Source organism: Cryptomeria japonica, chromosome 5, assembly GCF_030272615.1.
Source record: "Cryptomeria japonica chromosome 5, Sugi_1.0, whole genome shotgun sequence".
Lineage (NCBI taxonomy): Eukaryota > Viridiplantae > Streptophyta > Pinopsida > Cupressales > Cupressaceae > Cryptomeria > Cryptomeria japonica.
The window spans coordinates 722,732,903-722,750,489 of record NC_081409.1 but is presented as its reverse complement, the minus strand read 5'-3'; the positions used below and the strand labels follow the sequence as shown (position 1 = coordinate 722,750,489).

General features: G+C 32.7%; 1 protein-coding gene across 1 annotated transcript; it reads left to right on the top strand.

Moving 5' to 3' along the window:
* The first annotated feature begins 15,063 nt into the window (after window positions 1-15,063).
* On the top strand, window positions 15,064-17,160 carry LOC131032851 (oxoglutarate-dependent flavonoid 7-O-demethylase 1). The gene is given in 5 exon segments (XM_057963929.2): window positions 15,064-15,467; window positions 15,808-16,049; window positions 16,232-16,410; window positions 16,413-16,555; window positions 16,839-17,160. Coding segments are annotated over 5 exon segments (1,086 nt in total). The 5' UTR covers window positions 15,064-15,197; the 3' UTR covers window positions 17,091-17,160.
* The last annotated feature ends 427 nt before the right edge of the window (window positions 17,161-17,587 follow it).

Sequence of the window (17,587 nt, the reverse complement as noted above, 5' to 3'; positions counted from 1 at the left end):
TTAAATGATTGGTATGCCGTGAATGAAGTTTGTTAAAAAAAATCTATGGCAAAGGAAAATCAGCAGGAAGATCTACAGCTCAGATTGAACCGCAATACCCTAGCACAAGTTCCAAGAAATGTATGCAAGTTCCAAGGTGGGGTAACACATTTTCAGATCGACGAATACATTGAACTTGGACAAAGTTTGAAGATCGAATGGCTATGATTGATCATGGGAGATGTGATCAAGGAGATTAAGCGGTTGGCAAATTGTTTATAAATAAGGAACTATTGATAAACAATGCATGCGGGCAAGTGCATGCACAGGGATGCTACATAGTGATTACCGAGCACTGAAGCTTGAAGACCTGTTTTGAATAATAGAGTATAGAGCCCAGCAAATGGATAAGATTAGTTCTATGTCTATATTGTATTGAGTAAATAAGAATCTGCTTTAGCATTTTAGATGTGAAGTTGCAGATAGATTTTTATTACTGTTATTTTGTGAAGTGACAGAAAATCTCTTAACCGAGTGGACTTAACAATCTTATTTGTAAAACCCTCTAGCAAGGTGACATTCTAATTGAGTGTTTGAAATCCTTTAACAAGGTCACTTCTAACAAGGTGAAGATCCTAACAAATCTGAGGGAAATCCCTTAACCAGGTCACATCTAGCAATGTGTTTGTAATCTTTAACAGGATTTTCTTTAACTGAGCATACTCTAGAAGAGTATATTTCTTAGTGGGTCCGAAATCCCACAGTGGTTTTTCCCTATTTGGGTTTCCACGTTAAATTTGGTGTTATAAGTGCTATGATGTTTATATGCTTTTGAGTTTGCATGTTTAGCAGTTTTGGATATATTATTGAAGCATATGTTACCGAGGTTGAATCTAATGTTTTTATGGAAGATTAAGTTTGTATGATTCACCCCCCCCTCTCATCTTATTAGCTTGGCATTTGTACTTACATTAAGTATCAGAACCATCAATTGGTATCAAAGCTTTGGACTCTAGAAGAAAAAGTTTAAAGGTACTTGAGGGAAAGATCCAAAGATGTATAAGAGGGATGCATCGAAGTTGAACAAGTCAAGTTTCTCTAAATGGTAGAAAAGGATGAAGCTGCACCTATCAGGAGTTGGAGAATATGCTGTATATTATCTAGAGAATTATTTCATCACACCGACCACCTATCTATTGACAATGGAAGAAATAAAGGCAAAGCAAGAACATATCCAAGCAATGATTGAAATAACATCTACATTGACCAATTCAAAGTTTAATGATCTAGAAGGCTGCAATGATGCAAAGGCTATGTGGGACAAGCTCATAGCAGTGTATGGAGGAGATGAACATGTTCAAAGAGAAAAAGTGGACAGTCTAAGAGGGCAACTTGACTCTATGAGGATGAATGAAGGTGAGAACATAACCCAGTATAGTACAAGACTAAAGGAGATTGTCAATCAAATCAAAGGAGAAGGTGGAACCATTGAAGAAAAGGACATAACAAGTAAGTTGTTAAGAACCCTTCTACCAGCTTATGCAATCCGAGTCTCTGCAATCAATGAATTAAGGTCTGTACCAAATATGCCAATCTCTTTAGATGCTACTATTGGTAAGCTACATGCATTTGAGTTAAGTAATTTTGATAACAGTGGGTCTTCGGTAAATAAAGTTGAATCTACATTTGGTTCTTTTCATCTTGATGAATCTAATGATTACAATGAAAGAAAGTATAAGTACTCTGAAGGAGATCACAGTGGAGCAAGTGAAAGATTTCACAAGAACATGGAGGAAGTACACAAACTGTATGAGGAAATTAGAAAGCAAGAAGAGTTTGAAGCACTATTAGCCAGAAGGTTACTGAGAGGCAAAGGTAAGTATAAAGGAAAACTACCTTTGAAATGTTTCAATTGTGATAAGATAGGACATATGGCTTCTAACTGTCCTGACAAAGATTCTACTGAAAAGAGAGATTACTGAGATGACAAACAGAAAGATAATCATTACAGAGGACACCGAGACTTCAAAAGAAGAGATAGAAAGACATGCTTAATAGCTGATGAGGAATCCAATGATGATAAATCAGATGAAACTGATACCGAGGAAGTAGTTTATGTGGCTATCAAAGATGAATAAAGGTATGAAGAAAAAGCCCTAATATCTCACATAAAAACTAATGACTCTTGGATAATAGATAGTGGATGCTCACATCACATGACAGGTGATAAATACAAGTTTGTTATGTTAGAAGACTATGATGGAGTCTATGGAAGATTTGGAAATGATGCACCATGTCTAGTAAAAGGTAAAGGATACATAGCACTTCTTGACAATGCAAAGTGCAATGATGTTTATTGGGTTGAAGGTTTGAAATACAATTTGTTGAGTGTAGCACAGCTAAACAACACAGGTTACCAAATAGTATTTCAGAAAGGAATTGTCAAAGTTCATGACAATAATGGAAAGTTAGCTGCTACCAGTACACAAACAAAAGGTACTACATTTCACCTTGACTCAACTCAGAATAAGTGTCTACATGCAAAGATAGATGATACCTGGTTATGGCATAAAAGGTTTTGTCATGTAAATTTTGATAATCTGATTAATCTAATCAAAATAAGCAAGAAGCACTGAGTAAGAGGTCTACCGAGTCTTGAAAAACCTGAGAATGCTATGTGCCGAGGATGCCAGATGGGCAAAATGACAAGATCAAGCTTTACAAGTAAGTCTTACACTTCTAAGGGAATTTTAGATCTTGTGCACACCGATCTTTGTGGTCCTATGAAAGTTCAAAGTTATTATGGTGATAAATATTTCATATTATTTGTGGATGATTACTCAAGGATGATGTCAGTTATGTTTTTAAAACAAAAATCAGAAGCTTTTCAAATGTTTAAATGGTACAAGGTAAGAGTTGAAAATGAAATAGGAAGACAACTGAAATGTCTTAGATTAGATAGAGGAGGAGAGTTCACATCTGATGAGTTCAACTTATTCTGCAATGATCATGGTATTAAAAGACAAGTCTCTGCACCGAGAACTTCACAACAAAATGGAATTGTAGAGAGAAGAAACAGATCTATTGTGGATTATGCTAGAACCCTGATGATTGAAAAGAAAGCACCACAAACATTTTGGAGAGAAGCAATAAGCACAACAATTTATACCCTAAACCGAGTACAACTGAAGAAAGGTACTTTGAAGACACCATATGAAATCTGGTATGACAAGAAACCTAATGTAAGTTATTTTAAAATCTTTGGAAGTAGATGATATGTACACAAAGATGATAGAAATGGCAAGTTTGATCAGAAACGTGAAGAAGGAACATTTCTTGGTTATTCTTCTAGAAGTAAAGCATTTAAATGTCTGATCAAATCATCTAACAAAATAGTAGAAAGTGCAAATGTGAAAATTGATGAATTTGCAGAAAGAAACGATGAAGGAAACTCCAAAGAACCAAAAGATTATGATGAATTTGTCTATGTTCAACCGATAAGTCTTATCGAGAGAACTGTTGAAGAAAATGAAGAGAATATCCAGTTACCAAGTGATGAAGAAGATCATACAGAGCCTACCAAGCCTGTATTAGCCAAGTATGTCAGAAGACATCATGCATCAAGTCAAATTATAGGAGATAAAGATGATCTAGTGATGACAAGGAACAAACTGAGACAGAACACACGTCTGATATCTGAATTTGAACCAAGAATAGTGAAAGAGGCATTTAATAGTGAAGATTGGATAAATGCTATGACAGAAGAGATTGATCAAATCAAGAAGAATGACACATGGACACTAATCCCAAGACCGAAGGACAAAAAAGTAATCGGTACAAAGTGGATTTTCAGAAACAAGTTGAATGAAAAAGGAGAGGTCATTCGAAATAAAGCTAGACTAGTTTGCAAAGGTTATGCTCAAGAAGAAGGAATTGATTATGGTGAAACTTTTGCACCTGTGGCTAGACTAGAAGGAGTAAGAACATTGTTGGCATATGCTGCTTACAAAAATTTCAAGGTATATCAAATGGATGTCAAATCTGCATTTTTGAATGGTATATTAGAAGAAGAAGTTTTTATTGAACAACCTGAAGGATTTATTGAAAACAAGAATGAAGATCAAGTATGTAAATTGAACAAAGCTTTATATGGTTTGAAACAAGCACCTAGAGCATGGTATGAAAGATTGCACTCTTATTTAATCAAGATTGGTTTTATAAGAACAAATGAAAACAACAATATGTACATGAAGAATGATGAAAATGGAATACTGATCTCAGCCATATTTGTTGATGGTATTATCTTTTGTGGAAATGACTCTTTATGCAAGAACTTTGGAAATGAAATGAGCAAAGAATTTGAGATGTCATTAATCGGTGAGATAAAGTATTTTATAGGTTTACAGATACTGCAAATAAAAAATGAGATTTTCATTACTCAATCCAAGTACATAAAGGAAATCTTGAAGAAATTTGGAATGGAGGATTCAAAACCAGTAAGTACTCCTATGACTACCAACTATAAATTATCAAAGAATGATGAATCTGCATTTGTTGATGAGACACTTTACTGATCCATGATTGGAAAGCTACAATATGTTGTTTAGAGCAGACCAGACATAGCACATGCAGTAGGTATAGTTGCAAGATTCTCTACAGATACTAAGGAAACACACATGATAGCAATCAAGAGAATTTTCAGATACTTGAAAGGCACCAAGGATTATGGCTTAGTATATTAGAAAGGAAATGACTTTGATTTAAAAGTTTATACTGATGCTGATTGGGCAAGCAACATTGATGATAGGAAAAGCACAAGTGGAGGAGCTTTCTTTTTAGGAGAAAGATTAGTGAGTTGGCTTAGCAAGAAACAAGGATGTGTTTCACAGTCAACAATAGAAGCTGAATACATTGTTGCAGCATTAAATTGTACCAACATAGCATGGATCAAACAACTGTTGGAAGGTATAAATGAGAAAGTTACTGAGCCAGTAACTATATTCTGTGACAATACTAGTGCCATTAACATTTCAAAGAATCCTGCTATGCACTCTAAGACAAAACACATCTCTATCAAATATCATTATCTTAGAGAAGAAGCTCAAGAGAAGAAAGTGGTGTTGGCGTATGTTAGTACAAAGGAACAAATTGCGGATATCTTCACCAAGCCACTACCAAGGGACACTTTTGAGTATCTCAGAAGTAATTTAGGGGTCCTACCCCTATCTTCTACTCACTGACTGAGTTCGATGAAGGCATCAATTCGATGACTCTACAAAATATCTTTAGGAGTTGATGCTGATTTACACACTTTAGGAGGTTATCTAAAGGTGTGCAGGAAACAAATATAGGGAACAAGAATTGAAGACAACATGCTCTGACCGAGACTAAGTTGATACATAGTAGTAGGAATTCGCTTCATACAGGAAGAAATTATGTTTTAGTTCTTTACTTTTTGGCATTGTTGTCAAAGGGGGAGAATACTGAAGAGAAAAGAAGAGAAGACTAATGTATGGGGGAGAATTCTGATGATAGAAAGAGAGCATTTCAGCATTTCAGAATCTCACAGCAATCCGAATCAATTAGGTCAAATCAATTGGTTTTGCCATCAATGCCAAAGGGGGAGATTGTTGGCATTATAACAGACAAGTGGAGATTGTTGGCATTTCAATAAGGATATTGAGAAGGTTGTTGATGATTATGGATATAACTGATTAAGGATGATTACCGTCTTAATATTATTATTTTGTCATTGATGTCAATAAATTGATTTTCTAATTCAGTATGATGTTGCCATATCTTAAGAAGTATGATTTGATGAGTATAAAGATGTCGGTAAAAGACATAGAAAGAATATGATAAATAAGGGGAGAAATAAGTTATTCAATGGGCAACTATTACCAATTTAGACAATGATGAGATCATGATGTTTAGATTGTTTTGATATCATACATATGTTATTGATTGTAAGGTTAATACTATACTATGTTACCAAGCAAAGAACCTAGTCGGTAAACCCTAAGGTTATCACTATCGGTTAATGAAGGTGAAATGTCTACCGAGTGAAGTTTAGTATTTACCGAGTTGCAACTGAGTAATAATAGAATGCATTAAATGATTACATGCATTATTTAATGAAGGAAGCTGATGAGCTGGCTATGATTAAATGATTGGTCTGTCGTGAATGAAGTTTGTTAAAAAAAATCTATGGCAAAGGAAAATCGGCAGGAAGATCTACAGCTCAGATTGAACCACAATACCCTAGCACAAGTTCCAAGAAATGTATACAAGTTCCAAGGCGGGGTAACATGTTTTCAGATTGACAAATACATTGAACCTGGACAAAGTTTGAAGATCTGATGGCTATGATTGATCATGGGAAATGTGATCAAGGAGATTAAGCAGTTGGCAAATTGTTTATAAATAAGGAACTATTGATAAACAATGCATGCGGGCAAGTGCATGCACAAGGATGCTACATAGTGATTACCGAACACTGAAGCTTGAAGACTTGTTTTGAATAACAGAGTATAGAGCCCAACAGATGGAAAAGATTAGTTCTATGTCTATATTGTATTAGGCAAATAAGAATCTGCTTTAGCATTTTAGATGTGAAGTTGCAGATAGATTTTTATTACTGTTATTTTGTGAAGTGACAGAAAATCTCTTAACCGAGTGGACTTAATAGTCTTATTTGTAAAACCCTCTAGCAAGGTGACATTCTGATTGAGTGTTTGAAATCCTTTAACAAGGTCACTTCTAACAAGGTGAAGATCCTAACGGATCTGAGGGAAATCCCTTAATCGGGTCACATCTAGCAATGTGTTTGTAATCTTTAACAGGATTTTCTTTTAACCGAGCATACTCTAGAAGAGTATATTTCTTAGTGGGTCCAAAATCCCACAGTGGTTTTTCCCTATTTGGGTTTCCACGTTAAATCTGGTGTTATGAGTGGTATGATGTTTATATGCTTTTGAGTTTGCATGTTTAGCAGTTTTGGATATATTACTGAAGCATATGTTACCGAGGTTGAATCTAATGTTTTTATGGAAGATTAAGTTTGTTTGATTCACCCCCCCCCCCCCTCTCATCTTATTAGCTTGGCATCTGTACTTACATTAAGTATCAGAATCGTCAATAGAGGGATATCTCATTGCCAACATTCAACTCTTTGCTAGACTATTTCTCTCCAAATCTATCCTGCGTCTGAGCTCGACTCCACCCATGAAGTTTTAATTGTGAGCCATTATTTTTACATTATATGTTTGTCTTTCCAAATAAGTTAGTAATGTCTTATTATTTTAGTATTGAAATTAGTGAAATAAATTTAATACAAAATATTATATATTTATTATTAATATTATGTTATCAATTACCTTGCAATCTTAGGTATTATTCAGGTATCTCCAACACATTTGGAAAATATCATTGGATGACTAGGGGTGGTTTGGAGGTTAATTTATAATTTATATTCTCTCATAATCTTTATGTTAGTTGTTATATGCATTCATAAACATGGCAAAGCATAATTTTGGCAGTTGTGACTAATGCTAGGATTACTATATACATTTCCTAACTGTAAGTTTCAGGATTGAAAAGTCAAAATCTTATATGACATTATAAATCCCACATGAGTTGGCTATTCTATTTTTAAGATCTACACAAGTTGAGGTTGCATTGAAAGATTTATGACACCTAAGATGTTTTTTTTCTATTATATTTTCTATTTAAGTGGCCAATTGATTGTGCCCATGTGATGTCAATTTGAATTTATTGACGCCTTTACTATTCTTAGAAGATTCTCTCCAAGGTGAGGATGGGTTTGCTGCATGGCACCATGGATTGAGTATCCATTATTTTGAAAAATCATTTATTTATTTTTTCCTCTCATTATTGCTATATATTGAGAGAATTGGATAGTAGTTTAACAAGATTATTTTTATAGGTATGTAATTGTTGTCAAAAATTGAAGTGCTATTGTTTGGATGTATCTCTCCTTTGAAGATTAATATGGAGTTGGCTTTTTCGTCACACAATTTTTTTAATTTTACAATTACATAGTTTTAATCATATATGATAATTGTCTTTTTTGTTTGTTGATAAAATATACTAGGCAATGTGTATATATATAAGTTCTAGTACATAAATTTGAGAATAATTCTAAAACTGCAACAAAATTCCCGTTTTAAGAGAGCATTGCTCAATCTAAAAGAAATTGCAAAAGGACCAAACTTCACATTTGTAAACTAACTACCAACTACAAACATGGGAGCAATGCTCAACCCAACAATTGATTTGCAAAAAGACCCAAAAGTCACATTTGCATATCTACTATATTATATATTGGGTAGCATTATTCAACCTAAGATTGTCAGAATTTTATTGTAAGATATTACCAATTAAATGCAAGGGAATCTAGCTTAACCATCTACAAGATAGAAAACATATAAACAATGCTTTAGAATAAAATTAATTTACAAAACATGGATTAATTGGCAAATGAAATAGAAGATCGAGTGCACCAAAAGCACTAGATGGGTTGCTGGCTCTATACAATCATGAAAAATTTCTTCACATTTTCTCTTCCTTTACTTTAATTTCTGGCACTTGCAACATCTCATGCCCACTGATGTTTGACTCATCCAAGTCCACCACCAGATTTTAAAATATATATGCATGATAAAATCATGCACTTAACAAGGAAACATGAGAAAGATGTCATATAAGGAAAAATCATGGAGATACAATTACTACCTAGCATATCATAATGTATAGATGAAAAATAATCACTCAAGAGCATAGATGCATCCATTATAAAACATGTATTTGATATTAAGACAATATAGTAGTATGCTAGATGAACATGTGAAGGAAAAGCGAATCAAGAACATGTATAGGAAGATAGTGTTTCATAGAGTTACTTTACATACATAATACTTAATTGAATCATGATGGTGTTTGAATGTATAGCTATATGATATACTTATATTGAAAAGGGATGAAACAAATTAAGGGTTTATTGATTACTTCCCTAGGACTATCCACTATCATACTCAACTATGACAATTGAATGTGGCTACTATCACAATTGTATGTGACTAATATCTTGCCATTTGGAACTCCAATACTCATGAAATCACCATGAAAGAAGATTGACAAGTTGTCTTAAGATTTGTAGAAGATCTTTAAAAGAGGTAATGATGGATATATTCATGAAAAATGAGAATTTTCAAAGAGTTTATGGTTTCCATAATCTACATAACAAGCAATTGTCACAATGGGATAGTCATAATAGTGTAGCCCAAAATGATCGACATAGATTGGATGGAAAAAATGGCCTCTCCTACCATTTAATCACCTACCCCAATGTGTTCACATAGTTAGTTGAGATCCATGAGATGTATGGGTCAGTGCAAGAAGATGAGTCCACTTTTTGACCAAAAAGTGAAAGTGTTTTCCCTAATTTTTCAGGTTTTGTCTCATTTGAGCTTAAATTTTGAAACACTTGGAGATTGAAGCTTGGAAAAGTCAGTAATATAAAAGATAGCCCTCTGAGTCTACTTTCCAAATATGTAATTTATTTTAATACCCACATAATAAAAAATAACTTTTTGAATGGAGTTCTAAAAACCATGTTTTAAAAATGGTTGTTTCAGGACCGTACCATGCATGTGTATGACCCACACTTTTTGACACAATTAAAATTATTTTCTCAAACCATTTTGGGAAATTATTTGTAACAGACTGATGATTGATGAGCTTATTTTTTTGTATTTGTTAATTAATTTTTTAATGATCGTAATTATCTTTTTAAAAACTTGACGTGTACAACCCACATAATTTGACGTAAACTTAACATTTTTTATTTTTTATTTTTTAAATAGAAAATAATTTTGTGTAGATTCATGAAATATAATTTTTTTAAAAAAATTCATTAAAATAAAAAAGTTATTAAATTAACAAAATTAGTTAATATTTCAAGTTTGTGGACCTGATTTAGTATAAATTAAATGAAAAATAGTTAAAATAATCAATTTTAATTTTATTTTACATATTTAGAATCTAGACAGTATAATCTGAAATGGGTTTTAATTTCATATAAAAATTCTCTAATTAGAGGCACGTAAACTATTTCAGAAGTTCATATTTGTGCTTTCGCTCATGGAGATTTGAATTTGCAGGTCCATGTCTTGGGTGTGGCCATCCCAGGCCTATCTCGGACTTAATCTTGAGGCAAGTGGTGGGTTGTGGAATCAATTCCACAAAATGGGCCCCCGTTTTGAAAACAGGGGCCCGTTCCTAAAATTACCATTATTGTCCAAAAATGACAAAATGCACCTGAAAAAAATGGGTAAAATCGAATTTAAAAACGGGGGCCCATTTTTAAAAAATGGGAGCCTGTTTCATTTTCAAGTGGGCCCCCATTTGCCGTTTAGTTTCGCCTTAGGCCCCCGTTTCTTTTTGCCTCGAGGGCCTAAAGCAAAAACGGGCCCTCATTTTTTGAAAAGAGGCCCTCGTTTCTAAGAGCATGTTTTCCAATGCATAGACTTCCGCCAATTTATGACCCATTACCTTGCACTTACCTGTATGACACAAGATATAGTTTCCTACAACTTTTCACTGAACATGAATGTCTCTTATTGCAACTTTTGAAAAATGGTCACCATAGTCAAATAGACTGGTAATTTTAAAAATTTAGAGAGTTTATTATGAAGGAACCATACATGCAATTATAGATTTGGATGAAGCATTTGCAATCACCACAAATTTAAAGAAACAACCTATCATAGTTTGGTAGTTTTTTACATTTAGGGCTCTTAAGAGATTGCATTAGGATAGTGTAGTATGAAATGATCAAGACATCTAGGGTGGAAAAAAAGGCCTCCCATAGAACTCACACATATATTGAGAATTTTTGGCACAATAAGTTCAACACCACAATGCATAAAACAAAAAACATGCTTGCACTTTTTTAGCAAATAGAAATGATGCTTTTAGTAATGTTTAATTTTTTTTTTCTACTATCAAATGGCTCATAGATTTTAAAATATGAGAGAGTTTACTATAGAGGGACCCTATGTGAACCTTTAGGCTTAAAAAAGCATTTGTAAGTGCTACAAATTAAGAGAAACAATCTTTCATAGTTTGACAATTTTGTTGTACTTAAGACTCTTAAGAGATTACAGCCAAAAAATTCAGGTGCAAAATGAATCCTTGCATAATATTCATCCACCCACTCAGACATGTTGGCACAATTGGGTCAACCACATGATGCATGCAACACAAAATATGTTAGAATTGATGTAGATCATGTTTAAATTTGATGATGAAGGTGATCTAATTCATTGTAGAAAATATATGTAGTCTAGTGACCATTGTGATGATTGATAGTTCATAGATGTTGATAGATAATCACCTAGAGGCAATGTCCTTTATACTTGGCTTAGGAGAAGAGCATCGACAACTATTGTAGCTAACTTCATGCAACCTAAGTTTTTAAATGATTCATCGGATTTTTGATGATTTTTTTTGTTGTCTTTGTATGCGACTTAATTTCTTATAGCTATTATTTTGACTTTTGATTAGTAAAGACAAACACTATGGAATTTGTTATTCATGTAAGGGTCAAAAAGTGGTCATTTCAAACCTTCATTCTAAAAATGTTCCCTATTGCCCCATTACCCGTTCTCTTTGCCAACCACCAAAATTGCACAATTGATTTGATACTTATGCACAAATGGCCCAATAGTCATGCACTATTGGTACCAATAAAGTTCCACAATTGATCTAATTACTAACTTTTTTTCCAAAAATGGGCAGCTATTGGCCCACTAGATGATTTTAAAGTGGGATTTTAATGAGCGAAATTCAAGAAATGGTTATTGGAATATGGGTGGTGACTTGTGCTCTTCCTCTAGGTACCTAATTTTGATGCTTTGACATGAGAAACAATGAATATATATTCTAGTTGAAAGGTGGTCAACTTGGGGCTTTCTATCAAATTTGAATTTGTGTTCAAATATTCATAATAAAATTTTGTTGAGTGAAGTCTACACTTGCAAATTTGAACATGAGAGAAATGTGTGATTTGAAGGTAACAAACTTTCTTAAAATGGTTAAATGTTTTAGTTTTTATGACTCCTCAATAAAGTAAGAAACAAGGGACACAATGCGTCAAGTTCCTGCCAATAGTTATAAAGGAAAGTAGAGATATGTAGATGGAGATGGAGATAGAGAATGAGAGAGAGATATGAAGAGAGAGAGAGGACAAAGGGATATAAATAGATATATGTGAGAACCTCAAATTCTAATAGAATTTAATGTGAATGGTTATATGTTGTTGAATCCTTCTTATTATCATTTTATTTTTTATTAAGAGTCGCCAAGTTTCTTGTAAAACTATGTCGAAGGTGGATGTAGGAACAAGAGTAGTGTACAAAACAATAAAAGCAAGATAACTATGGATTGATGGATGATATTATAAGAATTGTTGGTTAATGGGTGAGATGTTAGGTTAGTGTGGACTACATGTTGGCAAGAAAGTATGATATGGGATACGTGGGTGGAGCGTATGACACTAATGGCAATGCAAGTGGAAATATGGGATGTGAATATAATACTATAAGGAGTAGAAGCACTAGACGTAGGCATGGTGGAGGGAATGTAAGGAAGATGTAAAACATAGTGAGGAACAAAGCTACCAAGAAATGTAGGAGGAATTCTAGTGGTAAAATCTAATGAAGCTAAACAATAGAAACCATGGAAATGGTAAGTGTGATTGGTCAAGATCAAAACATGAAGATATATGTGAGAGTATACACCATTACAAAATTTTATTAAGGATACAAGGTCATGGTTTAAATATTCATGTCAAATGGATACCCTTGTAATATTTTATAAATGATATTATTTTAAGAAATTTAATTCAAAGGAATGGTGCATGGCTCTTGATCTAAGGAGAGAATATGGGCATCATGAATTACAAAATTAACTTTTTATAGTACAATAAATGGATATCCTTGAAGCATTGAGTTTCTTGGACCCTATGCGGATTTGGGATTTCTTTAAAGGTCAATCTCGTGGTTCAACGTCAATGCTCTTTTCTAATGTGTAAGGATTGATGATATTTATAAATACTTTCAATAAATTGCTGGATTACAATGGTTAGTGTTCTCCCCAATCAAGCCCCTTAAAGGACTAGATTTATGGCCTTGGGAAAATATTGTTAAACATCAAGCAAGCATTCAAATCATTTAGACATGAATTTTGATGTAAGAAATGATCTTTATAGTGCTCCAAGATCAAATATTCTAAGGAATGTTCCATGATGCTTAGGATATTTGAATAATCAATGTTTGATCAATTCATGCCCAAATAATTATCTTTAAATATCGAGACATAATAAATTGTTACACAAGTGTATACCCTGTTAACTCTAGATGACTAGTAGACCAAGTAGGGGTTGGTATTTTGAGTTTTGGGGTAAATTTATGTCATGTGAAATGACACTAAAATTGTAGAAATGACCTAGATTTAGTAATGTCAAATCTTGTGGTATGGATTAGGTACGTGGAAACATGGGCCAAAAATGGGGTGAATTTATAGGAACATGTAAGTACATAAGATAGGGATAAGGTCAAGTATATACAAATATGTGTTTATAAATGAAAATAAATAAGGATCAAGGAAAGAGTCAAACTTAATAGAAAAATGTCATTTATCCCTAAATAATTATGTCAAAATATCTTATCAAAATAAATCCAAAACAAAATCAAAATTAACACAATTTATACATTCTACTATTAAAAGTATATGACCTTATATTATAATTATAATATATAAAATTAAAAAGATTTTCATCCATTAAAAAAGAACATCTTCCCTAGTCCTTAGAAGTAGATTGAAGAGTCAAGTCATTGGAAAAACATGGAGGATGGTTGTAAGTTTGATTCTCTTAGATTTGTTTCTACATAGATGAAGGGTTAACTCATATGGATAGAGGTTATAATTCCGTGATAGATCCCACTAGATACCGATCCTCCATATAGAAGAGAAAAGAAAAAAAAAAGAGGACAAGTTCACAAAGTTTATTATAGACCTAAAGAAAATATAAAAAAATCAATATTAATTTTATTATTATTATTTTAAATTTAAATTTTAAAATAAAAATTATAAAAAATCGAAAAATAATTATAAAAAAACAATAAGACGAGCAAGCTATCATCTTTATTATTTATTATTTAAAATTCATATTTAGGATATGCAAATGAAATTAAGTTAAATATGAATTCTTAGAAATTGTAGATTTCCTTTTGAATCATCATAAAATTTATGATTAGAGTGGATCATATCCATTCTTTTTCCAAAAGGATTATATGCCTCGAGATTATCGTTAGCAGCTACTTTCAAACAAGAATATAATTAAAAAAAAATAGTTTTGTTTTATATCATTATATCTTGTGACGTGAATGAACAATAATTCCAAAATCTTTCATGGTGGGCGGTATATATATATATATATAAGTGAAATTGCATTTTTAAAAACTAGGCAATCAAATAATGCATCTCATTATAATTGGAGATGATTATCAGGGTGCGGACAGAATATATATAAAAATGTGTATTTTTTAAACTAAAAATAAAATTTTATAGCTACTTTAATCAATAAGAAAAGAGATAACTCCTTTTTTTTAAATTATTAAATAAAAATAATAATTGTAGACAATAGAAGAATTGTATAAATTTTTAATTTTGTATATTGAATCTTGATAAACTAATTTAATTAAAAGATTGAATCAAATGAATGCAATAGTATCCTGTCTTATGGGAAACTAATAATAATGTCCTTTTTATCTAATAACAACTAAGATAATAACAACTAAGATAAAATATAGTTTTATCAATATAAATAATAATAATACTAGATGATTAAACAATTCCTCGGGTACATTTTTAAAATAAAAAATTGATCTTCTTAGAGGTGCAATTGAAAACCACAAATATTTTTTTAAATTAGAAAACAAAAATTACAGAATTAGTTCCTAAATACAAGACCACAAAAATATTTTGACAAGTAGAATACAGATTTCAGCCGTGGATAGAATTTTCGAGAATCATCCCATCGCTATTATTACACATTAAATTTTCTGTTTCTGAGAGTAAAAAGTGTTCGAAGTGTATAAGCAAGTAGGTGGTTTGTTTAAAATTTAAAAACAATCATGTTTAATTCAGCCATGGTGTTTGATCCCTCTGATGGAACTTCAAATATGTTTACAGTTCCCATTGTTCAGGAACTGGCATCTCAGAACCTTCAAAGCCTTCCTGAAAGGTATATCAGATCAGAGAAAGAGCGCCCAAATACCTTTCCTCTTCCTCATTTGGACATCCCTGTAATTGATATGGACATGTTTTTGAGAGATTCAGATCTCTCCGGGCAAAAGGAATTGGAAAAACTTGGTACTGCATGCCAGCAATGGGGATTTTTTCAGGTGGGTATATCAAAATTGATTATATAACAGACTAACAATTGCTAGAAAGAAGTTTACATATCAAGAGCTTTTGACAATTACTTCAAGTAAACCCAATTAATTTACAACAGGGTTATCTTTCTAAGGCCATCATAAATCATAAACCAGATAATGTATAGAAACCAGATTTTAGAAAAAGTTTCCTTTCTTAGACTATAGCCGTTTATCTATGTGATGGCATACTAATTGTATAAAATATGTAAAAAGATATAAAGCCATGAACCCTAGGATAGGTTCCATACCATATCTATTCTCCAGTCTTGCTTATTTCAGTAAGATAGTATCTCTGTCTCCATGGCAGGCTGTAAACCATGGCATTCCTCTGTCTCTGTTGGAAAGAATGAAGGGAATTGTAAGGGAATTTATTCAACTACCTTTGGAGGAAAAGCTCAAGTACAAAATACAAGAGATTGAAGGCTATGGGCAGACCTTTGTAGCCTCAGATGACCAAATACTGGACTGGGCAGATACTATGTCCTTGACAACTCTACCTCCAGAGAATAGAAAAATGGATTTTTGGCCTACAAAGCCATCAGATTTTAGGTACTTATATATGTATGGTTTATCATTTTAATGATCTCATGTAAAGTCTCTTTTCCCTCTTTTGCTATAAATGTGTAAACCATATCTACTTCTTTAATTCCCTTTTTTCAGTCCATTGCTTCTATCCATCTGACTTCGATCATATTCATTTTCAATTTGATTGCACTGCCCATTTGTTGCAGAGAAACCGTGGATCAATATGCACTTGAAATTCAAAAGTTTCAAAATACAGTTCTTTGCCTTCTATCAGAGAACGCTGGGCTAAAACCAGTCCATTTCATTAAAATGTGTGGGAAAATGACACAGTACATGCGATTGAATTACTACCCACCCTGCCCAAGACCAGATCTGGTTTTAGGCTTAAGCCTCATTCAGATTCAGGTTGTTTGACAGTGTTGTTGCAGGATGATGAAACAGTTGGGCTACAGATCTGTAAGGATGGTGAATGGATTCCTGTTCAACCCATCCCTGGTGCCCTGGTTATCAATATTGGAGACATGCTTGAGGTAATGACAATGAGTTCTAACAGTGTTTAGGCCAAAACAATCTGTAGGAACTATCAAACTATGTTAGCTTGATTCAGATAATGCTCTTATGGGTGTATAATCTGGGTATTTTAATCCAAGTTATTAATGATTTCCACTATTCAAGATTTCATGTACAAAAACAAAACTTTGCCCACTCCAAGTCCATTATTGATTGACTACTTTGGTTTGATTAATAGGGATTAATGTTTGATTCCATCAGATCGATATCAAATGTAATTTTTGTTTATATATTTATATTCAGGTGATAAGTAATGGAATATATAAGAGCATTGAGCACAGGGCAGTCACAAACATGGACAGAGATCGAATCTCTATTGCTATGTTTTGGAGTCCAAGTGGGGAAACAGAAGTGGGTCCTGCTCCTGAGCTTATAGATGAGTTGCATCCCTGTCAATACAGAACATTCATTCGTGCAGAATATGTAAAGAATTTATATTCGGGAAAACTTGAAGGGAAGAAGAAGAAGATTGAATTTGCTAAACTCAAGTCATAACTTTCTTTATTTGAATTTGTTTAATATGGCTAAGATCATCTGCATTCAATTTGATGAACAACTTCTATCATGGGCTTTTTCGGGCTTTTAATTTAAAGAAATGCTCAGTGATTAGTAATGTAATGAATTGCATGATTTAAGTAATGTTGATTTTCTATTATAAAACCTTTAAAATCATGTAGATACAATTATTACGTAGCATATCATATTGTATAGAGGAAAAATCATCAACTAAAGAGCATAGATGGATCTATTATAAAACCTATAATTGATATAAAGTCGTGCTACATGAACATATAAGGCAAAGTGAATCAAGAATATGCATAGGAATATAGTGTTTCATAGAGTTCTTTTCCATTGGTGTTTGAATGTATAGTTATATGATATATTTCTATTGAAAAGGGATAAAAAAATTTAAGGGCTTATTTATTTTTGTCTTAGGACTATCTACTATCATACTCAACCATGACAATTGTGTTAAAGACATCATGAGACTG